This window comes from Eptatretus burgeri, chromosome 11 (genome assembly GCF_056783735.1).
Source record: "Eptatretus burgeri isolate ZD-2024b chromosome 11, Ebu_testis_v1, whole genome shotgun sequence".
Lineage (NCBI taxonomy): Eukaryota > Metazoa > Chordata > Myxini > Myxiniformes > Myxinidae > Eptatretus > Eptatretus burgeri.
The window spans coordinates 29494330-29519078 of NC_140971.1; the positions used below are offsets into that span (position 1 = coordinate 29494330).

The 24749-nt window shown below is 45.3% G+C and overlaps 2 protein-coding genes and 1 pseudogene across 3 annotated transcripts in view; 2 read left to right on the forward strand and 1 right to left on the reverse strand.

Annotated features, from left to right (window-relative positions):
• LOC147016757 (uncharacterized) overlaps positions 1-24749 on the reverse strand; it is a 59367-nt gene that overhangs the window by 10565 nt on the left and 24053 nt on the right. For both annotated transcript variants that reach the window (XM_085845727.1, XM_085845726.1), the window contains exon 6: positions 23677-23770. In XM_085845727.1, the coding sequence (XP_085701853.1) occupies positions 23677-23770 (94 nt within the window). The remainder of the gene's footprint in view (positions 1-23676; positions 23771-24749) is intronic.
• LOC147016758 (uncharacterized) lies at positions 9885-13605 on the forward strand (annotated as a pseudogene).
• LOC147016759 (uncharacterized) lies at positions 13673-14302 on the forward strand. The gene has a single exon (XM_085847700.1). It carries the CDS (start codon positions 13688-13690, stop codon positions 14300-14302), a length of 615 nt encoding a protein of 204 aa, XP_085703826.1. The 5' UTR covers positions 13673-13687.

A 24749-nucleotide genomic window follows, 5' to 3' on the forward strand; every position in this document is an offset into this window, starting at 1 on the left:
ATGAAAATTCAAAATGACCGCCAATATGACATCAATATTTCATCCTTTTGAGTCAGTGATACATTGTCCATACTACATGCTAGTTGTGTGGTTGGTTTCCAGAGTTCATTGCCTGCTCCAATCCTTGTAGAAGTTACAATAACTCATCTTCACTCTCACTATCCTCTTCATCATCTGAGAGAACTGTGTCTTCTGAGTTGTCACATGATTCTGAGTCCTCACTACAGCTACAAAGATCTGTGCAATTCAATCCATTCCTTCTGCATTTGCAGCGATTACTTGAACATCGTGTCTTTGCACAGGAACATTTAACCAGATCAATTACTGCTTGTGGAGCAGGCGGCAAGGTTGTCATGACTGGTTTATATCGGCCATCTACCAAATTCCAACCACATTCCAGCGGTTCTGGCAGGTCTGGATTTGCAATGATGTCATTATTCCAAATCATGGCCTGGTAGTGCGCTCTCAAGATGGCATTACGCAGCGCAGCTTGGGTTGGAGGTAAACCTTCTGATTGAGCTTGCTTCTTCTTGAATAGCCACCACCTTACATCAGCTACATTCAACAGCTCTGTGTTAGGGAGATACAACTTGCATACAAATGATTCAATTGCAGCAAACAAAGTGTTAGGTAGTTCATCTGTTGTTCCTAGCTGTACAAGGGCATTTACTATCTCATCAGTTGGATCAAGTTCCTGCAGTACTTTCCAGAATTTATTCTTTCCTATTCCAGCAAATTTTCCTGTGACATCTGCTCCTGATAGTGCATGAAATCACGGTAGAGCTGCAGCTTTCCTTGGACCCAAGGCATGAAATAATAAAGCATTAAATCCGAAATTGCACTTTCTCCGTCGTTCCAAGAATCAGATGTTTATGTACACGTAACTCAAACCGGATGTTGACAAGTAAATACAATTGGGTCACAACCTGATTGCCCGTGGACCCAACAGCGCATGCGCACTGTACTTGTTCGGCACTGCCTGTTACGTTCGAGATTTCGATTGAACCCTTTGATTTCAACTTAAATTTTCTGCTTTTTTGGATATGGAACAACTGTAATTTTTTTCGGGAATACTTTCCTTTATTTATGAAGTATTGTGTAATGTAATGACCTTTCTGACCTCAGCAGTTTTAATCGAAATATACGGCATTTTTAAACACCTTGTAGCTGGGCGACAAATGCCGCCTACCGTCCCTGAGTGCAAAATTAAGCGGGCGACAGATGCCGCCTACTGTCCCCAATGGGTAAAGTAACATGAGCATTTGTAGTTTAGATTGCATCTGTTTTGTGAAATTAGGTTTTTATCATTGTGTAAACTTACATTATCTATTTGCTTTTCATGTTCTCTATATTTATATATTCAACATAAACAGTGAAGTCATGTAAACTTACCATCAAGTGAGATGTTTGTTGGCTTGTTGAAATAACAATGGGCCAGCAAATGTCTGTCCAATAACATGTGGTGATTATCAGATAAAGGCAGCCTGTTCCCTCAATGTCACCCTCTAAAACACGTGTTCACTTACAGATACCCAGTTGTGCCACATTTCAGAACTTGGAAAAGGAAGTCCATTATGAAAACTATAGCCCGGGTAGTAATGTCCAGACCTATGTTTTTGTTGAAAACCTAGAAACGTATGCCCTAAATACAATTAGCCATGAGTGATTTTACGCAATATGTGAAATTGCAAGCCAATCACGGCAGCTATTTTAAATAGGGGGCATACCAAATTGCAATAAATAAGTGTGTGTATTTTGAATTGTTATCTAACATGAAACTCTATTCCTCTCGTATAACCTTAGGTCCTTACTGCGTATTTTTCCATCCAAAAATCCTGAGACAGTTAAAGCTCATATTTTAAATAAAAAATCAAATTTGGCAACCATTTTGAAAAACAAAATGGCTGCCATTCATTTATGTACCACTGGCAAATCCAAGTACGCCTCTTTTTCAACACATTAAGCATCAAAACGGGATAGAAACCACCAAAGTAAGCTTTGTATGATGTTCAAAAGTTCCGTTAAGGTAAAAAAAGAAAGAAATTGAAATCCAAGATGGCCGCTGCGGTGTAGTGGGCCTGCGGGGGCAGAGCATGATGTGGGGAGCGTGGTGGAGGAGTGGTTTTAGAGTGGTCACGTGCTTGCACGGGATATAGGAGTGCGCGCCGCCTGAGGCGTGGTTGTAGTTGCTGTAGCCATTGTGGCCTGTGGAGCCTGTAGTCGTGTGGCTTGTAGAGTGCATTGAGTACATAATAAAGTGGAGTTACGGGCAACGTACGCTCACGCTCTCGCTCGTGGCAATAAAGCAGGGTTGTGCTGTTCCCCCGCTCGTGTCTGCCTTGGAGCACCTCTACCACGACATTACATTTGGCGACGAGGCTGTTCGAATCGGCGTGTGCAGGGTAGTTGGGTTATTGGATTGCGGCAGCGAGTAACTCAGCGCATTCCGCGCGGTTCGAGGTCTACACCGGGCGGGGTCCCGGAGGAGTGCATCGCAAGTAGCGCATCGCGAGGAGCGCATCGCCAGTTTCGCGCGCCGCACGCACAGGCTTCGGGGCCAGGCGTCTCGCCGTCACGGAGGGCTCAAGCATGGCAGAAGGTCGGGGCACGGCACACGGACGCGTGCCCGTCTTCATCGGAGACGACTTCGAATTGTTTTCTGAACAGTTGGGCTGCTATTTCCACGCGAATGATGTGGACGATGAAAGCAAACGCAAGTCGATCTTGCTCGCCTCGCTTTCAACGGAGCATTACGGGCTGCTGAGTGATTTGGTCGCGCCAGATAAACCCAGTGATGACGGGCTGTCGTTTCAGGATATTGTGGAGAAGATGAAGGCCCACATGTCGCCGGAGAAGTCATTGCAGCTCGCTCGGTACCAGTTCGATCACCTCGTGAAGGGTGCGGAGGAGCGCGTTGCAGATTTCGTGGCACGGGTGAAGCATTCGGCCGTGCCATGCAAGTTTACGGCGGAGGAGCGTCCAGCGCGACTCAGAGATCGTTTTATTTCGGGGCTGCAAGATGGGAAGATGGTGGCAGCCATTCTGCGGATGCATAGTGTCGACGTTACATTCGACTCAGCGGTCGGGACCGCTTCAGCTGTCGAGCAGACGCTCACGGATGTCTGCACCATCGCCGGCCAGGACATGATGGGTAGCTCCAGCTGGGGCATGTCGGCTGACCCCGGGGTCCACGCGATGACCCAGGTGCCCCAGGTCGCGCGCGCGTCTGGCGGTGCGAGCCGGGGGCGCGCGCCGCAGCGCGGCCGCATCGGGAGCAAAATGGACTTCCAGGGGTGCTGGGGGTGTGGTGGTCCGCACCTGCGACGGGTGTGCCCGTATTAGAACACCGTGTGTTTGCATTGTCACAAGGTGGGACATTTGAAGCGTGTGTGTCAGATGGCGGGGGGCGCCGTTAAGGTCTTGGATGGTGAGGTGCGGGATGACCCCAGCGACCTGGGGAGCGGCCTGCAGCCAGGGCATAGCGATTCCGGCGGCCCGGAGCAGGGGATGCAACCAATGTTGAGTCTGTTTTTGATTGGTCCGGAGGTGACAAGACCAATCACGGTGGAGGTCGAGGTGAATGGCGAACCGATCGTATTTCACGTTGACACTGGGGCTGCAATGTCGGTCATAGGCGAGCGGGCGGCTCGTGGTCTTCGCGGTGTTCGCCTGGTCAAGACGACCTTGTCGCTGTGCAAGTACACTGGCGAAGCGATTGCACCGCTTGCGGTGGCGGACGTCTCGGTGGTCTACCGGGGTCGAAGCGCCCTACTCTCGGTGTTTGTGGTACGAGGGGAGGGGCCCGCCCTTTTGGGCCGGGACTGGTTGGCGCACCTCGGGCTGGATTTCCAGTTTGTACCTCCAGGTGCTCCGGTGCCTCCTTCGAGACCCGAGGGCGAGGTTCTGGCGGCAAGAGCCACAACGATGCAGCGGGAGCGGCCGTTCATTGCATCCTGCGACGATGATGTACGGTTCTGGAGCGACGGGAGCCATGCCAGCTGCGAGGAGCTCTCGCGCTTCGGCTGCGCTCATGATACAATGAGCGCCCGTGTCGTTCAGGTGATTTCAGTGGGGAATCGGAGCGAGCCAGTCGCGTTCAAGAAGTTCGCGGATCGCGACCGTCGACGACAAGCAGGTCATCGCTACGTCGCGACGACAACCGAGAGACGGACACGTGATGTGATTCATGGGTTGCTGTTCGTTGCATATTTGATTTTCATTGCTCAAGTGATGCAGTTTGACGTTGTTGAAATAAATGCTGACAGTTCGTGTGTGAGAATATGTTTGGCTGGGATTAATCGATGGGATGTTCGATATGACCGATGTGATATGAAGGCTTTGGGTGCGATCGTGGCAAATAAAGAGGTTTTACTGGCCTCCAACTGCGAGGGCAGCCCACTGTCATGTGTGGGGATTATGTTGGGAGAACGCGCTGTACGAAAAGGGGAGTTTGCATCTGCGCAAACGATGTTCTTGTTGCTTTATGACATGACTGGATTTGATGTGTGGTTTTGTATGGGATTGCTGGGATTTCTGCCGACTAATTGCCGCGTGGGCCTCAGAGATCGACTCGGAACCGGGGCTGGTTCGCTGTTCAGCGTTACCCCGACCCCTGGTTTCAGCAAGGTCAGACGTGCCTGGCGCCTGGGGCGCAACTCTCTGTTCTCGCCCGATGCCGTTTGGACGTACGTTGGAATCTCGGCTGATTGTAATGCGTGGGTTTGTTATGGGACTGATGGTGCGCCCAGCCGACGGCGCTGTTCAGCGTCACTGCCCAAGGCCGGACGGGCTTGGCGCCAGGCGGCACAAACCTCTGTTCTCGACAGGGTCGGCTGCGCTGGTGCCACGGGGCTTCCAGACAACGGGCTTCCGGGCTCGGAATGTTTATCTGGTTTGGGTCTGTCTGGGGGAGATGTGCCGCCTTGTCGGCCGGGGGCGTTTGATGGTGCCGGGGGAGGTCTGCTCGAGAGGTCACCGCGACCTCGCCGGAGGGCGTGTGAGCATGAGCCGCCTGAGGGCGCTTCTGCTGCGTAGTGGTGCTGTGCTTCCCGCCTTGCTTCTTGATATCTGTAACGCGATCAGGGTTTTTGTGGGTTCGTCGTGCAACTCGGTCTTCGGAACCTGACCATTGCGGTTCAACTCGCTCACAGCGACACATTATATGGTGTGATGTGCCTATGCTTTTTGGTTATTATCGTTTTTGTGCCTCTCTGCTTTTCTATCATGGTATTCTGTGCTGGTTATGCTTATTATGATGACGGTCATTTTATAATCATAGTTTTAGGAGGGAGGAGTGTGGTGTAGTGGGCCTGCGGGGGCAGGGCATGATGTGGGGAGCGGGGTGGAGGAGTGGTTTTAGAGTGGTCACGTGCTTGCACGGGATATAGGAGTGCGCGCCGCCTGAGGCGTGGTTGTAGTTGCTTTAGCCGTTGTGGCCTGTGGAGCCTGTAGTCATGTGGCTTGTAGAGTGCATCGAGTACGTAATAAAGTGGAGTTATGGGCAACGTACGCTCACGCTCTCGCTCGTGGCAATAAAGCAGGGTTGTGCTGTTCCCCCGCTCGTGTCTGCCTTGGAGCACCTCTACCACGACATTACAGCCGCCATCTGCAACACTTCCAATTTTGCCAACATGGATTTTCTTACTCCTTGGGACCTAAATAGTCCACCTAGGTAGGTGGCATGTTCTAATCATGTAAATCCCACGGGTCTTTATATCACAACATAGTCCCCCTGACTAACTTGGCAAGCGCTCTTCAAGCTTTGATGGCAATACCGTAGTTTGATACCAGAGTTAGGAAGGCAAAATAAATCAGATGACTACAATGAGTAAACAAGAAGGGCACTTGGTAGAGCGCATACCCCCGCCACGCAATGCCTGATCCATGAGAACATATCTGGCCCAATACATTTTTGAAATATCATGCTATATATCGTTTTTGGCCCTATCGCTCAATGGTGAAGAATCACTTTAAAATTCTAGTAGTCAGATCCGGATGCGGATCTTCACCAAAATGTAATCAGTTCATCCTTGTCACACAACGAAGCTGTCCACAAAATTTCATCCAGATCTATTCATAACTTTTTGAGATGTCGTGTTATATGTTGGATAAACCCATTCTCTCAATGGTGAATAATCACTTTTAAAATTATCAGATCCGGATCCGGATTCGGATCATTATCAAAATTGAAACAATTTTTCCTTGTTACACACCCAACATGTCCACCAAGTTTTGTCTGAATCTGTCCACAACTTTTTGAGATATCGTGCAATATATCGTTTTTGGCCCTATCTCTCAATGGTGAAGAATCACTTAAAAAATTCTCGTAGTTGGATCTGGATCCGGATCTTCACCAAAATCGAATCAGTTCGTCCTTGTCACACACTGAACCTGTCCATAAAATTTCATCAGGATCCGTCTCAAATTATTTGAGATATCCTGCACACAAACAGACAAATAGATAGACAAGCCAGTAGGCAGACATGGGTAGTCAACTACCCAATAGAACCTGACGCGATGGGTCCATTGATGGGGAATGACCTGAGGATTAAGCACAATAAAATTCATTATTCTAGCTTCAAGGGTTAATGCTGCAGATTGTTTTTTCGTTAAAATACCCCCACATTTAGAGGTTTTTTGGCCGTTAGGCAACGGAGGGGTCCATAGCAACGGTTCTTTCTCACACATAACTAGGACATACCATGAACCTACCATACCAGTTTCATGTATATCTGACTCATAGTCTCCGAGAAAAAAAAACGAACTTCGTTTTTTTATTGTTTTCGACCAGGGTTCATTCAAAGTCTATCTTCTCCAACAGTTTTCATAGGAACCGGATGGAAATTTTTGACAATATGGCTGAATGTACAATATGGCCCACAGTCGCTCGTGGCCCGATTTTTGATTTTCGAAAAAATTAATTTTTTATGATTTTTCAAAAAATTCAAAGTCCCGTTGCTAGGCAACGGTGGTGTCCATAGCAACGGTTCTCATTTGCACACAACTAGGTCATGGTATGAACCTACCAACCAAGTTTCATCGAAATCGCCATTGTATTAACTGAAATCGCCATTTTAAATACTGATAATAAGGGTAGAACAAATCTCCAAAATTTTTTTTTTCGACAAGATCAACTCCCCAACAAACAGGCAGAAAGGGGTGAAAACAACCTCCTTCACCTCCAGTGGTGGAGGTAAAATGTTTCAGTTGTTGCAAAGCAATGAATCTCCACATCATGGCAGGATAGCCGAGAGGTACGCAAGCATGCTCTAAGCTGTCCAGCTTGGGTTTGAATCCAAACCCAGCTATAAACTGTCATCCCAGCATTTCAGACAGTGCGATTCATCAATGTGTGTGCCATATCTCTATGGAAGTTAAACTGGGCAACACATCTGCCTCTCCCTCTCTCACCCCTCTGCCTCTCCCTCTCTCACCACTCTGCCTCTCCCTCTCTCACCCCTCTGCCTCTTCCTCTCTCACCCCTCTGCCTCTCCCACTCTCACCCCTCTGCCTCTCCCACTCTCACCCCTCTGCCTCTGCCTCTCCCTCTCCCACTCTCACGCCTCTCCCTCTCTCACTCTCACCCCTCTGCCTCTCCTTCTCTCACTCTCACCCCTCTGCCTCTCCCTCTCCCACTCTCACCCCTCTGCCTCTTCCTCTCCCACTCTCACCCCTCTGCCTCTCCCTCTCCCACTCTCCCACTCTCCCACTCTGCCTCTCCCCTCTCTCCCTCTCCCACTCTCACCTCTCTCCCTCCCTCAATATCTCTCTCTTTCTCAACAACTATCTATCTCTATCTCTATCCCTCTCCCACACTCACTCACTCTCTGCTATCCCACACTCTCTCTCTATCCCACACTCACTCTCTCTCCCACACACTCACTCTCTCTCCCACACTCTCTTTCTCTCCTGCACTCTCTCTCTCTCCCTCTACCTCTCTCCAACACACACACACAGACACACACACACACACACACACACACACACACACACACACACACACACACACACACACACACACACACACACACACACACACACACACACACACACACACACACACACACACATATACTCTCTCCCACACACACACACTCTCTCTCTCTCACACACTCTCTCTACCACACACTCACTCTCTCTCCCACACACACTCTCTCTCTCCCACACACTCTCTCTCCCTCTCTCTCCCACACACTCTCTCTCCCTCTCTCTCCCACACACTCTCTCTCCCACACTCACTCTCTCTCTCTCCTGCACACTCTCTTTCTCTCCCACACACTCTCTCCCTTCCACACAGGTGAGAGATGTGGGTGGGTCTATCTTGATTTATATATAGACTGCTTTTGACGTTTTCACATCATGCATGTTTGGGATCCCCGTTGGTTTGTATTCCTGTCTATGCTATCACTGATGATTTGCAATCAGTGATGAAACCGGTCTGGGAGCTGAGGGGTGTGTAGCATTAGGATTCTCATGTGTGTACTGTGTGTGAATATCTTTATAGTTGTTGAGGAACTCTGGGAAGTGTTCGAAACAGCGTAGCACTTACCTTGTGTAGGTCTTCTTGGGTTGCTTTACACAGCTTCTTCGGCGAGAGGAGTGTGGGAGGGGTCAATCATTTATAGAATCCTAGCTACCTGGGTTTAGTTGATTAGGTGAGAGCTGATTGGCTATTCCCTCCATTCACAGGTGAGAGATGTGGGTGGGTCTTCATATATATGTATATATATATATATATATATATATATATATATATATATATATATATATATATATATATATATATATATATATATATACACACATATATTTTACATCAGTGCTGTAGAAAAGATCATCAAAAATGAGGGGTTGGAATCATTTTATTCAATATATTCAAGGAGACTGGAAGATATGATGTTTCAGAGCAATAAAAAGCGATATTTTGAAACACTACATGCACAAATGTGACCCTATTTTATTTATCTTCTGGAACGTTTCATTTTGACACTACAGCCTTGTATGCATGCCAATGTCTGAAGACTCAGCCTAGTGTCAGGCGTGCTTATATCTTCTTTATTTAGTAGACATCCTACGGACGTAAATGAACACTCACTCATTTTACTTTGTGCGCTTTGCACATCACCTCCAGTGAATTTCATCTTCCTGCACCTTGTATTTATTGGTAATTTTTTAAAAATGCTCTGTATACTGCCCTTGAGGCTTGGTTTGCAAGTCACAGTCTACAATTCCAATAGAAGAGATGTAATTACTCTTTTATAAAAAAAAAATTCAACTTTTTTTAATCCTGAAAAATAGACTGTCGTGAACACACTGTCATGTTAAAAGTTTGGCCTTTACAACCCTACTCAAATTGTCCTTATCATGTGGGACAAACAAATACACAATTACACACTGTTTTATATCGGTAGATAAATATGCCAGGCAGTCACACATTATTTTGAATGATGGGTGAATTTATCAACACCAATAGTGGGGTGCCTGGACACTCGGTCATTTCAAATTGATGCAAAAGTTTCAGTTTTACTGCTAAATTGAAGATAAGGGTCTATAGAACGATTTTGGTTCGAGTGTCAAGCACTGCGATAATTTTTTTTTTGGGGGGGTGGAGGGAGAAGTGGGGGGTGGAGGGAGAAGTGGGGGGGGCATTTTTAAATAAAACCGCATTTAAAATTAGACTTTTAAAAACCTCATGTTGCATTAGAACGCTGACAGACGTTTGGCATTCGCTCTATAATAAGAAAAAAATGACAAAATGCTTAAAAACACATTTTCCCCGAAATTAGTTAAAAAGTGGGGTGGGTAATAACTCACAGCTCACACCACTCCAGTCCGAAAAAATCTATTGTATTTTTCTTGCCGTTTTTTCCAGAATATTTTCTGAGATGACAGGGACAACAAGTTGGCATTTGTGCATGCTATGCCAAAAGCAAACAGAGGAAGAGCTTGTTTGCACTCTTGCGAATCCTGTGGCTAGTCGTAGAGAGGGAGCCTACACAGAAATCACCAGCCTTGTAAGTCAATTCAGAGCAATTGGTGCTGCTCCACACCCAGACATAGAAATTCCAGATGCAGAGTCCATGCACAAGAATCGTGCATCCTGGCACAAATCCTGTCATTAGCTTTACAGGACATCTGCACTTGACCATGCAAAAAAGCGTCATTATGAAGGACTGCCTCCAGCAAGAAAAAGATCCCTACGGACCAGCACAGCAGTAAATCGTACTCTGTGTCTCTTCTGTGGTGATGAAACAAATGCAACAGACCATTCTTTCCAGAAGGTCGAACTCACCCCACAGATACACAACAAGGCAGTTGCACTGGGAGAAGACCGTGTCGTGGCACTCATGGCAGAAGGTGATGTGGTAGCCATCGAAGCAAAGTATCACAGGAATTGCTACACACAGTTCAACTGCCGTTACGTTGCACTTTGTAAACAAGACACTGTCAGTGAAAACCTTGAAGCCACAACAGAAAATGAATTGCTCCAATTCATAAAGGAAGAAGTCTCTGGAGGTCGCAGATTCTTTGCATTGCAAGATCTGACAGATATGATGACAGAAAGATTGGAACTACATGGAATCCAGAAAGCTGTGATCCGGACATGCCTAAAAGAAACAGTTCTTGAACACTTCCTGAATTTGACGGAAGAGAAGGATGTACAAAATCGAGTTTTCCTTGTTTGTTCGAAAACGGCTGGAAAGATCATTTCAGATGCAACTCAAACACCAGATGAGGAAGCACATACACTACTAATGGCAGCATCGATTTTCTGTAAAGCTGTTTTGGATCATGACACACCATTCAAGTTTGAAGGTTCATTTCCCAATGGTTGTGAACAATCATCTGTTCTACAGCGTATGAAGTATTTCTTCCGCCAACTGTTCGAAAGACGCAAATCATCACCCGAACAAGAGAATTCCAGGAAGATCCTCTCTGTGAGTGAAGTTGCTATGCTAAATATGACTTATCTTTCTGCAAACTTGAGTTGCGAGCCTCCCCTTGCAGTATTCCTGGCCCTCAAATTGCATTCCCATACAAGAAGTAAGAAGCTTGTAGAACTAACACAAATATGCTCTGAGCGTGTCATATAAGAAAGTCCTCACCACTGAAGTTCGCTTTGCACAGGCTGTTGCAGATCAAATGAGGAATAACGGTGATATAGTCTGTCCTACAAACTTGCGTCAGCACATTTTCACAGTTGCAGCCCTGGATAACTTGGATCACAATCCTACATCACGCACTGCCAGCTCTTCCTTCCATGGAACTGGGATTTCAATTTTTCAGTTCCCTTTATCACAGCAGCCTGGGTTAGATCAATCATGTCTACGAATCACCTCTTAGAAAACAGCAACAGGCAGCGGTGGACCCATCCTGCCTCATTCATATACGTTTGTACCACCTGTGGGTAGGAATCTTGTCACCCAACCTCCAGTAAAGGATGTGCATCCAGTCGCAATGAGTACATTCGACGAGGAGAAACAGCACGAACAAGCATGGGTGACTGCAGTACGTGACATCCTATATGAGGATTCTGATGCAGAAAAGGACACCAACAATGTGGTCTTCATTCCATGCTGCTCGATCAGATGCTGTTGGACAACACGAAGAAGGCATTGAAGCCCTCCTGCCACTATTCCATGAGAAAGCAGCCACTCCAGAAATGATTTGACATGGAATGGAGCTGGTGAAAAAAAACAACTGACCACCTCAACCCACACCAAATACCTGTATCGGTTGTGGACCAACCACTCTATGATCTTGCAAGAAAAATGCAGTGGACCTTCCCAGACATCTTTGGGGAAGACAAGTTTGTGGTCATGCTAGGTGGACTCCACATTGAAATGGCTTTGTGGAGCACCATGGGAGACCTTCTGCATGGGTCTGGATGGCATGAAGCCCTCAAAGAAGCTGGGCTAGTGAAGACAGAAGCAGTAGCCACATCTTTTCTGAAAGCGTCCAATGCAATGAGAACAAGATATGCTCATCAAGTTACTGTTGTGGTACTCGACACCCTTCTGAAATGAGCCTACAAGGACAGTGGAACAGAGATGGCCCTTGAGGAATTGGTCGTGCTAACTTCTCAAGAGAGCCTAACGTTCCAATTTTTGCTACTCGTACACAAGTACCAACAGATCATTCTCATGTTCATCCGAGCACATTGGCAACGGAAGTTCGAACTCATGGTCACTACCCTGCGGAAGCTTGTCCCTCTGTTCTTTGCTCTCGATCACCAGAATTATGCCAGATGGGTTCCAATCCTCATCCGAGACTTGGAAGATCTCCCAGATAGCATTCAGGTTGAGTTTGAAATGGGACACTGGACAATAACTCGAAGCAATCGGCGTTTCTCATCCTTACTAATTGATCAAGCACATGAGCAAGCGAACAAAAGGGTAAAAGGAGAAGGTGGCATTATTGGTCTCACAGAGAACCCCGAGATTCTGGAATGCTGGATCGTGACAGGTCCGGAAATCAGCCATGTCGTTGAGGACTTTACTGGTGTAAAAGACAACCATGATGATGAACAACTCCCTCATCATGAGGAAGGATATGCTTCTCAGCACCGATTTCAACGCCATGTCAAAGATCTGATTGAGGTGTTACTGAGCAAGGGGAGTCCTTTTGAGGAGCACAGCAAAGAGCTGGTTACATTAGACAACAAGGTATGTGAGTCTGTGACTGCAGCTGTATCTGTCCGTAATTTCGAGTCTATGGGACAAGAGCAGTAGGACAACTTTAGGAAGAATGTGCTGGACTCAAATGACACACTTCTGACAGCACCTATCAAACAAAACAAGTTACTGTTGTTTCATGAGAAGAAAACACAGAAGACGACTGCAGATAAACTTAGAATACAGCACTTCAAACGTCATGCGGAGCTCTATGGACAAGCTTTTGTAGCACTGGACAGCCACGGGGGTGATTTGGAGGAGTTTTTTGGTCATGAATCTTCATCATACCCACCTGCAATATCGTCAGAAGGGTCCCTCAACTCTTGTACTAAATCAGATTTGTTGTGTACATCATGGAAACCAGTAAAAGCAGTATTATTTCTGCTGATGAGGAGCTAACTGCACCAGATGTTTATGACTTTGTTGTTATTGATGGTGGAGTACTAATACACTCCCTTCCTGGTCTAAATGTCCAAGGTAAGACCTTTTATTCATATTTCGACAAGGTATTCTGCCCAAGAGTTTGCCACGACTTGACACGATCGACACGAGTAGACATTGTATGGGACGACTATCGTGCACTCACAATCAAAGGAGGTACAAGGGAAAAACGAGGAACAGGCACGCGACAGCATGTATGTGGCACTGCCAAAATCCCTGGAAACTGGTAGAAGTTTCTGGCGAACGTTGATAACAAGAAGGAACTGTTCGCATTCCTGTCAAAAAAGATAACACAAGAACAGTTCCCAGATGACAAGGATGTCCACATCACTGCAGGTGATCAAGTACACCATGCTGGAAATGATCCACCGATGGATCAATGTAACCACGAGGAAGCTGACACTCGTGTTGTAGTACATCTTCTCCATGCCCTCCAAACATCGTCACTTGGAATGGTCCATACTGGAGACACAGATGTTGTGGTAATCCTTCTGAGCAATTTCCATCACATCAAGGCTCTGAATCCTGCCGCAGAAATCTGGATCTCCTTAAAAGCCAGAAAGACAACAGGAATGATCTCCCTGAACAATATCGCCACAAACCTGGGTACGACAACGGGCAAAGCCATGGCCCTCTTTCACGCATTCACTGGATCAGACAGCACGTGTTCCTTTAAGTTCAAGGGTAAGAGATACTGCTCCAAGGTGATGCAGGAAGTACCGTCCCTCATGGATGAATTCGCAACTATTGTCGACACTCCATTCCAAACATCGCCAAGACTGAAAGAAGTAGCAATGAACTTTGTCTGTAGGCTCTACTGCAATGATCCAAACGAAGGCAACGACATTGACCTCCTCCGAATGAGGTTGTTCTCACAGAAGACTAGGGACATGGAGAAAATTCCCCCAACAAGTGATGCTTTGGGTCAACATATTAAAAGAAGTGTCTCCCAAGCTAGCATCTGGACAACAGCGCACATGCCAATGATGGCTGTCAATAACCCCACTAACCATGGATGGAGGGAAGATGACGGAAAGCTACTTCCCATTTGGATCTCGCTGCCCCTCGCCAAGGATGTATTTAATCTGGATGTGAGGTGGACTTGTACAAGTGCCTGCTCTCGGTACAAGTGCACGAGGGCAAAGTTAAAGTGCACACGTCTTTGCAAGTGTCAATGCAAGAAGTAGTTGGCCAACAATTGGCTGACTGGTGTGTGTATATAACCGATTTATTTGCAACTTTCATATTACTTTGTTCAGGGAGTTATTCAAGCAATTGTCAGAACAGTTATGTGTACCCACAACCACATTGAAGAACAGTCATAAGATGTTTATAAATTTCACTTTAGCATTGAGTCGAAGCAGAATTGTCATGTTATTAAAACATTTTACCTTCGTAATCTTGCTCTATTTTTGTGGATATGCATCAACACTGGCAAAATGACTGCGTCTATGGGCAATCTGCTTGAAATATAAGTTGCTTCTCTTGATTCTGAGTCCATAAGTACCCCATATGTTCAGATCGACTAATTGAATCAAAAGTTAAAGCAATTATTATATTTCGCATAGGCCATGTAGGGGGGGGGTCGGGTTATGACCCCCAGCCCCAAATACCCATTTTTGATGTGACAGCTTGACACTCGAACTAAAATTGTTCTTGCACGGCCCCCACTACAAGGGAATGGAAGCAAGATTTTTTGAATTTCTTTTTACGCATTATATTGATACATATTTCACACTATAGGGTGAAGTACGTTTTCTTGGAAAGGTGGGGGGGGGGGGGTAGGAAATTGGTGGGTTTTTTATTTTTAGATGGAAATGTCCATTATAAAGGATTTTTGATACAGCAACTTCAATGTAACCATACATTTGTTAAAATGGGAATCTACTTCTTCTTCTCCTTCACTTCCCTGTATATGGAGTGAGGTCCAATGATAGTCTACCAAGCTTCTGCCCTGTCTTGACTATGATACCCCACCATTTCCCTCCAACTCTCTCTGCTCTCCAACCAACAGCCAACTCTTTCTGCTCTCCAACCACTCCCACTTTATTGATATACATCACAATATTCCCATCTCAGCCATGGTCTACCTCTTTTCCTCCCAAGTTGCTCCCTTAACCTATCTGCTCTTTGCTATTCTCCCTCCCCCCTTCCACACCATGTGACAAGCCTGATGTTGGCTTAAAGGTCCCCTGACATGCAAAAGTACTGAAATTTCATTTATATATATATATATATATATATATATATATATATATATATATATATATATATATATATATATATATATATATATATATATATGTCCTAGAGGAGTTTTTCATCGTGATTTCAGATCTGACAATGTTTTTTCACAATACTCATTCTGTAAAATGTAAAATTAAAAAAACAAACCTCTTCGGGAACACCCCTAAAAATTCTGCTGAAAGGGGTGTAACCAACATGACGTCAACTACAGTATGACAAAGGCTGCACGTTAATTACTCAGGTTGGTGGACCACGTGATTCTATTGGCTTGCTGTGTGTTTCCACATTTGATTGGTCGACTCAATCACTTCGTTCATTTCTGCTTTAAAAAAAATCGAACATTTGGTTTTGAATAATGGATGACATGGACTTTCATTTGTCTGGTAACGACGGTGAATGTGAGAGAAATGAAGGATTTTGGTCTGAATCACATGGAGAATTGTCGGATAACATAGTCGCTGGAGGTGAAGTTCAGGCAGCTGGAAATGAAGTATGGCCTTACCAGTTCAAGCCCGAAGCAGGACAAGCAGAGAAAAATGGCGATGAAATTCCCGGCGTTCATAATGATCGGGAGGACATCGAAGGAAGACTTGGCAATAACAACTGGTTAGACTAAATCCTATTCATAATTCAATAATGTAAATTCGACTTGCATACTGCTCGATATCAGAAATATTTTAGTGAGGTGACGTGAACAGCTTAGCGGACATGTTGCTCCGTGGCGAATTAATCACAAACAAGGCTGGCGCATGTCATCGGCCGTGTTTTTCCGCGCATAAAACGAAGCAATCTCGCTGTCCGGATACGATGAAAACTTGTGTGCAGAACACACCTTGTGACACAATTGTCTCGAGTAGTCCGATAAATCTGACGTTCTGTTGCATTTTTATTTATTTTATTCCTACTGTCGTCATGTAGCACAAGTAGAAAACAATGAAAAAAAGAGAATAATAAATAACAGCTACAGCACGTCAGATTTATCGGCCTAGTCAGATGGACGACGGATTTATCAGACTAGTCTAGACCAGTGTTTCTCAACTGGGGTTCCCCGGAACCCTATGGTTCCGCAAGAGGTCACGAGGGGTTCCACGAGAAACAGTAATAAATAGGCTAATGTATTTTTGAGTAGTTTTAGTTTGATTTATTATTCGTAATTTTACGATACAATTACGGAATATTGTTAGAAACTCCTTGGTTATTATAATAGAGGCTTCAACCTCTTATTATTTACAATTATAACAACCATAGGGAATGTATTTAACGATGTCTATATGGCGCCAGTGTGAAACCGTCCTCACTAGTTAGTGGACGTCCTACACGCGGCGGATTTGTGTATCATTGAGTGACTGACTCAAGTACGGGACGCATGCACGGTGTCCATCTATCTTCTCTGTGCTTCCTAGCGCGAAGTCTCTCTCTCTCAAGGTTAGTTCTTCTGTTTACCTTTATTGCTTCAGCTTTATTTGTTTAAGTTTTGTTTATCAAGTTACATGAGGTGTGTTTGGTTTTTTTTGATTTAAAAAAGTTTTTTTTGTGAGTTAAAACCTCGGTGTGAGGTCTCATAAATGAGCAGTCTGTTTTTTTTTCATTGCCAATAAATTTGACAAAAAGGGGGTCATTTTTTCCTTAAACCAGGTATCCGAAAAAAAAGATATTATATTTACCACGTGAACTACGATAAAAATATAAGAGCAAGATATTAATAATGGTATATAATAATTTTTATGCAGGGGTTTCCTGAGACATGAAAACTATTTCAAGGGTTCCACAAGGGTAAAAAGGTTGAGAAACACTGGTCTAGACTAGAGATATCGAGTCAATCCACTCTGTGCGAGTTTCTGGATGTGACGTCAACGCTGCGATTCGCTGAAGTCAACTATGTTTAGGGGCGGGGCATAGCAAGTTGTGAAAAGCACAATAAATGATCGAAATATTGCTCTAATTATCCCATTTTTGATTAAAACAAACAAACATGGGTGATTTCTTCGCTAGGAAGGTCAAGTTAATATATAACCAGAAAGTTTTGCATATCAGGGGACCTTTAATGTCTTAGGATCTTGAGTTTGAGCCCTTGTCAGGTGTTGAATTAACACAAGGTGGGGTTGACTCAGCCTGTCATCATTTGGAGGTCGGTGAAATGAGTACCATTGTACTGGTAATAGAAAGCACTGCATCAGCGCCACAGCCGCACCCCCAGAAAATGATGCAACCAGTAGCCACAGGCTGCACACGATAGCTATAGCTATCATGTGATGAGCCCACTTCAGCTGGGTTTTTACCAATCTCCCCCTCAAGCTTATTTATCAATCTGCATGTCAAGCACGCCAATATCCTCCCTCAGTTCATCCATCCTATTTATATCTACCCTCTCCACTCCCACAATTCTCCTGATCAAGGTGTTCTTGTAAAATTACAACCTCTGTTTTTGTCTCTGTCTGTGCCACTGTCTCCAGACCATAAAGGTACACAGCAGGCATTACTCTAGACACCAGAAATTTCTCTTTCAATGTCCTTGATATTTTGTAATCATTCCCTCAACACATTCATATCCACCCTCTTCCGTACCTCTGCCTCCAAACTACCATCCCCGGTCACTGTTCCCCCCAGATACTCAGAACTATTTCCCTGTTTGATCTCCTTCCCTTTTAACCTGATATTTTCTTTTCTCTTTCTTTTCACAACAGCCAGATAATCCACGTACAACATCCTCTCCAGAGTACCTTTCATTTTTACCCTCATGCTTTTCAGACTTCCGGTTCCGGTTTTGAGCGGCAAGAGGTCTCCTTCGGGGCTCCCTGCTGACATTCTCAAAGTTAAGTTCCGGTTGTTATTTGTCCCGTTTTAACTGTTTAATTTTCTCACCTACATGTTAATGTGTGTTCCTAGTTCGGTTTTGTTTCAAAAATCGTGCTATTTTGTGAGTATTTATGTCGACGTTCTCACCTGGTGTTTGAGGCCTAGTCCTAGGCTTGAGGCCTACCGGTTCCACTTGGTGTTCGATCGTTTTTTTTTTTTGTTTGTTTGTTTTTTCTCCCCATTACCTTCAATTTCTATCCTCCCCATTACCTTCAATTTTCATCCTCCCCACTTTCCAAACATCCCCCATTCTCCCAACTAATCTCTTTCTTATCTCAAAAAAAAAAAAAAAAAAAAAAAAAAAAAAAAAAAAAAATAAATAAATAAATAAATAAATAAATAAATAAATAAAAAAACCAACAACAACAACAACAACAACCTTCTCCCGATTCTGCTACTTCTTCTTCCTCTTAACTTCCTCCTCGTCTTCCTCGATTTCTTTTTTTTTTTTTTTTACACTTCCATGACCTAATCTGTTGAACTCTCTCATACATTAATATTAACAACAAAAACGATCTTATAATGCTTCATCTTCCTCTCTCACACATGTGGTACTCTTTACTGTTTCACAATGCACTACTCTTCTGCTATTTTAACAGACTGCTCTCATTTCGACCTCTCCTTCATTCCTTGCCTAAAAAATCCAACTATTACAGCGCTTCTTCTCTCCATGCTCTGAATTCGCCTTCATTGCATCCATCAAGAATTGTGTTAAATCGCATCTCTGACCTAAAACTTTTAAAAACCACAGTTTGCCATGGATGCTCGCTTTCCATCAACCATTCTTTTTTCCAACTTCAGGTGCCAACTCACCCCCTCACCCCTCACTCTCACTCTCAAAGCAACCATCCCACTCTTCTCCTCCAAGCCTCCCTCTCACCTCTTTCAAAAATTCCCCCCTCACCTTTCTCCCACCTTTCATCCCCCCTCACTCTTCCTTCTCTAAGTTGCCCCCTCTCATCCACCAACCTGCCTCCCTCCACTGCCCTCTCACCTCCATCTCTTCACTCCACCTTCTCAAATCCTCAACTGCCATCTTCCTTGTCTCTTGTCCCCCCTCTCTCACAGCACCACAGAGCCTTTTCTCCTCCTCATTCGGCCCCCTCCCTCGCTATTCTGCAATACCCCACACTCCTTCAGCAACCCTCCTTACCTCCCCCTCATCCCTCGTCCGACCCTCCCCCGCCCCCCCCACCCCCTGCCCCAAAAGCCTCCTCCCCTACCTCTTCATTAAAAGTGTGGACCTCAAATATCCGGGGCCTTCGCTCAAACCTTTCAGATCTTTCCATGCAGGTTGCCACTGACAAACCAGACATTATCTGCCTAACAGAAACTTTCCTCTCCCAAGACGTGTCTGACTCCCAAGTATCTCTCCCTGGTTACTCCCTCTTACGGTATGACAGACCTGAGCCTCGTCCTGGTGGAGGTGTTACTCTCTTCATCAAAGACTCTATTCCTCACTCTCCCTGCACTGCTCTCACTCCCCCACACCCCAGGAGTACCACTGGATTCGGCTTCCCCTCCACTCCCACCTCATGTTTATATGTGTACTGTACCGTCCACCGAACAGTGATGACTCCATCTACACCTCACTCTCCGAAAACATGGACCATCTTCTATCTTCTCATCCAAACTCTCTCTTCCTCTTATGTGGCGACTTCAATTGTCATCACGCCAGTTGGCTAGGTGTGGGTACCTCTCTCACCTGCCATGGGACATCAGCAAAAGCCTTCTGTGACTCATTGGGACTGACTCACTCGGTCAACTTCCCGACTCGGATCTCAACCAATGGTACTCCATCTCTTCTGGATCTGATTTTTGACAAATTTCCCTGACAATATCTGCTGCTCTTCCTTCGCTCCAATTGGTCCTACTGACCACGACCTTAATAAAGTGGACATCTCCCTGGCTGTTATCAGAGAACCACCTCACCGCCGTCGAGTCTGGCATTTCACTCCAAGCCGACTGGCAGGGTCTCCGAGCAGCCATCAAACTTACAGACTGGTCTCCTATCACTACTTTCTCAAACATCAACTCATCCTGGGAATTCTTTCAAAAGAAACTTGCTCTCCCTCATGCACAGATTTATCCCCTCTCGTGTTCAGTTGTCTTACCCTTCCTCCCGCCCTTGGTTTACTGAAGCTTGTGGCGAGGCAGTTGTCCTGAAACAACTTGCCTTTGCCTCATGGAAAGCAAACCCAACTGAGGAGCAATCTCAGTTCTTTCCACAAAGCTTCCGGAACAAGTGTGTAGCTACCCTCAGGAGAGCCAGAAAACAACATCTTTCTCTCATCTCCAAGTCTGAACTCTCAAACCTCTCTCCCTCCTCAAAATCCTGGTGGCGTTTAATCAAAATCTGTTTCTGGTGTATGTTCCCCCTCCATCCCCTCCCTTACCTCAAATGGCCGCACTGCTGATTCCACACGTGATAAAGCTGAATGTCTAAACTTCCGGTGTTTGCAGCTAAATCTTGTGTCCCAAACCCATCACTATCTCTACCCACTTTACCCAGTTGCACCCAACTGTCCCTGGACTCTGTATCCTTTTCTCCTGACAAGGTGGAGAGCTTGCTTTCAAACCTCGAGTCAGATTCTGCAACCGGTCCAGACGGCATCAGCCCACGTGTCCTCAAAGCCTGCTCTTCTGCTCTTGCTCACCCTCTCTCTGTTCTATTCACCCTCTCATTTTCCCAAGGTCATCTGCCATCTGCTTGGAAATCTGCTAACATCACTGCCCTGCATAAAAAAGGTGCAAAAACAGATCCCTGTAACTATAGACCAATCAGCCTTCTCCCAATCATCAGCAAGGTTATGGAATCCATCATCGCTTCAGACATGAAATCCTTCCTCTTCTCCAATGGCTTGATTTCCAATCATCAATTTGGTTTCAGACCAGGTCACTCTACCCTAGATATGCTGCTACTGCTCTCCCATCAATGGATGGAGGTCCTCAATGCCAGACAGGAAATCCGAGCCGTATCCCTGGACATATCACGTGCTTTTGACACAGTCTGGCACCCTGCCCTACTCACCAAACTCTCTGCCCATGGTATTCAAGGCCATCTCCACTCATGGCTCGCAGACTTCCTCTCCTGTCGCAGTCAACGTGTGGCCCTAAATGGAGTTCTTTCATCCCCTCTTCCTGTGCAGGCTGGAGTTCCTCAAGGTAGCGTTCTGGGCCCTGTTCTTTTTCTGGTTCTCATCAATGATCTCTCGGACTCTCTGGAAAATCCTCTATTTCTCTTTGCCGATGACTCAACCCTCTGCCGTACCATCTGTCATCCCTCAGCCCGGCAAGCAGCAGCTTCTTCGCTCACTGCAGATCTGGATAAAATCACAAACTGGTCCAACACGTGGAACATGTCTTTCAATCCAGACAAATCTCACACTCTCACTATGTCTCTTCGAAAGGACCGTTTTACAAAACCCCCATCCACTTTCTCAACAATCCTCTGGAAGAAGTCTTTTCTTTCAAGCTTCTGGGTCTCACTATCTGCCATGACCTTTCCTGGGAAAGTCACATTTCCAACCTTGCCTCAAAAGCCAGTCGCCGACTGGGAATCCTCCGTCGTGCAAAGTCCTTCCTCGGCCCTCTTGAGCTCCTGACCACTTACAAAGCTTTTGTCCGTAGCCTGATGGAGTACTGCTCTCCCCTATGGGCTGGTGCTCCTGCCTCCCACCTTTCTCGACTTCACGCTGTCGAAACCAGGGCTTTTAAGATCATTGGCATCTCCCGCAATGAAGCTGAGTCTTTGGGCCTCTCACTCAATCACCGCAGGTTGGTCGGTGGTCTTTCTGTCTTCTACCGACTCCTCTCCAGCCTTGCCCCCCCTGCTCTCTCTGCGATTTGTCCCAACCACATTTCCACAGGGCGCTCAAGGTCCGCCAACAACCCCCTTCTGGTAAAACTACCAAAATCACGAATCACTGCTCATCTTCACTCTTTCATTCCTCTTTTTTCCCGCCTTTGGAATAAACTTCCTCACTCTATTCTTTCCCATTCTTCCCTTCAGGCTTTCAAAACAGCTGTTCACCACCACCTCTTATCTTCCCCCATCCAAATCCTCGATCTTTTCTACCCCCGATAATCCACCCAAGCCCACTTCCTTCAATTCTCCTGCTTTCCTTCCTGAAAGTCCCTTTAATGTCCATCTTCCCCTCGCCATGTTCCCCGTCCCATCCCCATCCCTCTCCCTTCCACAGTTCACCTGTGTCTGTTCCCCAATGTTTTGTCCCTTCCACTCCCGCCCCTCTTGTCTCATGCCTCCTTGCTGTGAGTTGTGTGTTAGCTCTCATACGAGCCTCGACCAAGGTATACAAAAAAAAAAAAAAAAAAAAAAAAAAAAAAAAGATCCATCATCATGATAAACATGAGTGGGCTGAGAGAGAGAGCTTCCCTGCCTCAAACTGTTGAACTGCTCTGACATCCTTGCACTAAACAAATCTCTTCCCTTCATTCTGAATCCACTGATACACTTCAAAAAACGAGCAAAGATTTGTCAAAACAATGTCATTTTTTCACAAAGTTATGGGTTGCCCCGTTATTGTTCCAATATCAAGCCCTGTATAATGATGTCATGCCCACTCGCCTCTGAGCTGGGTAGCCTGGATTTGAATCTCAACCCAGCAATGAACTGTTATGGTGTTTCACTTGCAGGGTGATGTGTGTGCCATTCCTCAGATAGATGTTAAACTGGGTGTCTTATCTGGCAGCGCATTTGTTGGTGGATGCTAAAGACCCAACGGTGTCCTTTGCGAAAAGCAGGTGAGCTATCGCTGGAACTTGGCCAAATTCCAAATTACTGCACACTTGGTTGTGTATCCTGTATCAGAGTTGTGACCCATCCAGGATTATATCCCTAGCGAAGAAACTGTTTGGACAGCATTGATGCTGTGTATAGAATATGGTAGATGATGACGACGATGACGACTCATGTTCAAATCACATATACTATAGATTTGTCTTTTGTCTACTCATGTCCTTATAATTCAAGTAAAGGCTGGTGTTGGCTTAACAGTTAAGGTGGCTAATTTAAGATAATCGGGTCTTGAGTTTGAGCCCCTGTTGTGTCGTTAAATAACACTAGGTGGGTTGACTCAGCCTGTCATCCTTCCGAGGTCAGGAAAATGAGTACCAGCTGACTGGAAACATGGAGCACTGCATTAGCGGCCCAGCTGTACTCCCAGCAATGATGCAACCAGCAGCCACAGGCTGCATATGAAATAAAAAATAATTCATATAAAAATACAATGATACCTCGTGAAGTCTTTGCGCAACATGTAAATTACAGTTTTGTTATTTGACAAGTCTCGAGTTTCTGAAAACTTTTTTTTTTCTCATAACAACAAATCTGAGGATTTCCCAGGCAAGAAGGGAGGGCATTCACCCACAAACCCTTTAACGTTTGCAAATGTTGTGTACAATCCTTGCTCGATACGCTCACCTCACTGATACTCACCTTGGCAAAACAGGCCAATGATTTGCATGATGGTGGGATTGTTGAACAAGGTAGAGGTTATTGTCGATCTTCTATCTTCCTCACAGTCAATAATCTAATAGGTTATCAAAAATAAGATTGTTAACATAGAGTGGCAAGAAAACCCATATAAATGCCAAATCATGCTGCATTTAATAACAATTTGCTTCATCAAACTGACAACAACAATTTAGCTGTAAATTATCAATAAACAGTCTGTGTTTGCTCTCAATATCTAATCCAAACTTGCAGCAAGGAGAAGGTGAGCTTTCCAGCAAGGACTGTTTTTCTGTGCCGTTATATAATGCGAGCGTATCATGAGGACACAAGGAAATTTGATGAAGGAGAAGGCCATCAGGCACATCATGCCTCCACATTTCTGCCAAAATCCATGTATTACTCTGTCCCCCTTGCTGTGAAGTACTCATCCAAATAGAGTTTAAAGCTATCTACCATTTCTGTAGCCACTACCTTTCCAGGGAGACCATTTGATGCATTAACTATTCTCTGAGTGAAAGGCCTTTTCCTTAATATCATTCTATCTCTCCTCTTCTTCACTCTCAAGCTATAGTCCCTGGTCCTATCACTCACTGTTGATTATGCTAAAACCTCTTTTGCACTCATTCTGTCAATACCCTTCATTATCTGAAAGGTCAACATCAAATCACCTCAAAATCACATCTTTTGTAATGAATAAAGTCCTGTTTCCTTCATCTGCTCCTCATATCTGAGTCTAGTTTACCCTGAAATCAACCGAGTTGCTCTACACTGAACTAACTCTGTGGCAGCTATGTCCTTCCTCCTGGTGTTGAGTAAAACTGAACAATAATACATATGTTATGAGCCCCCATTGGACCCTCGGTCCTAAATGGGGGCTTATGGATTTGGTCTCACTTTTCGTGTCTGTGCGTGCGTCTGCAGCCATATCTCGGACATGTATGGACTGATTTTATTCGTACTTGGCACAAAGACAACACATGATTTGTCCATAAGCAAGTCATTTTTTTTCCAGACATCAGATCAAAGATGGCCGACTGGCGGCCATTTTAGTTGTA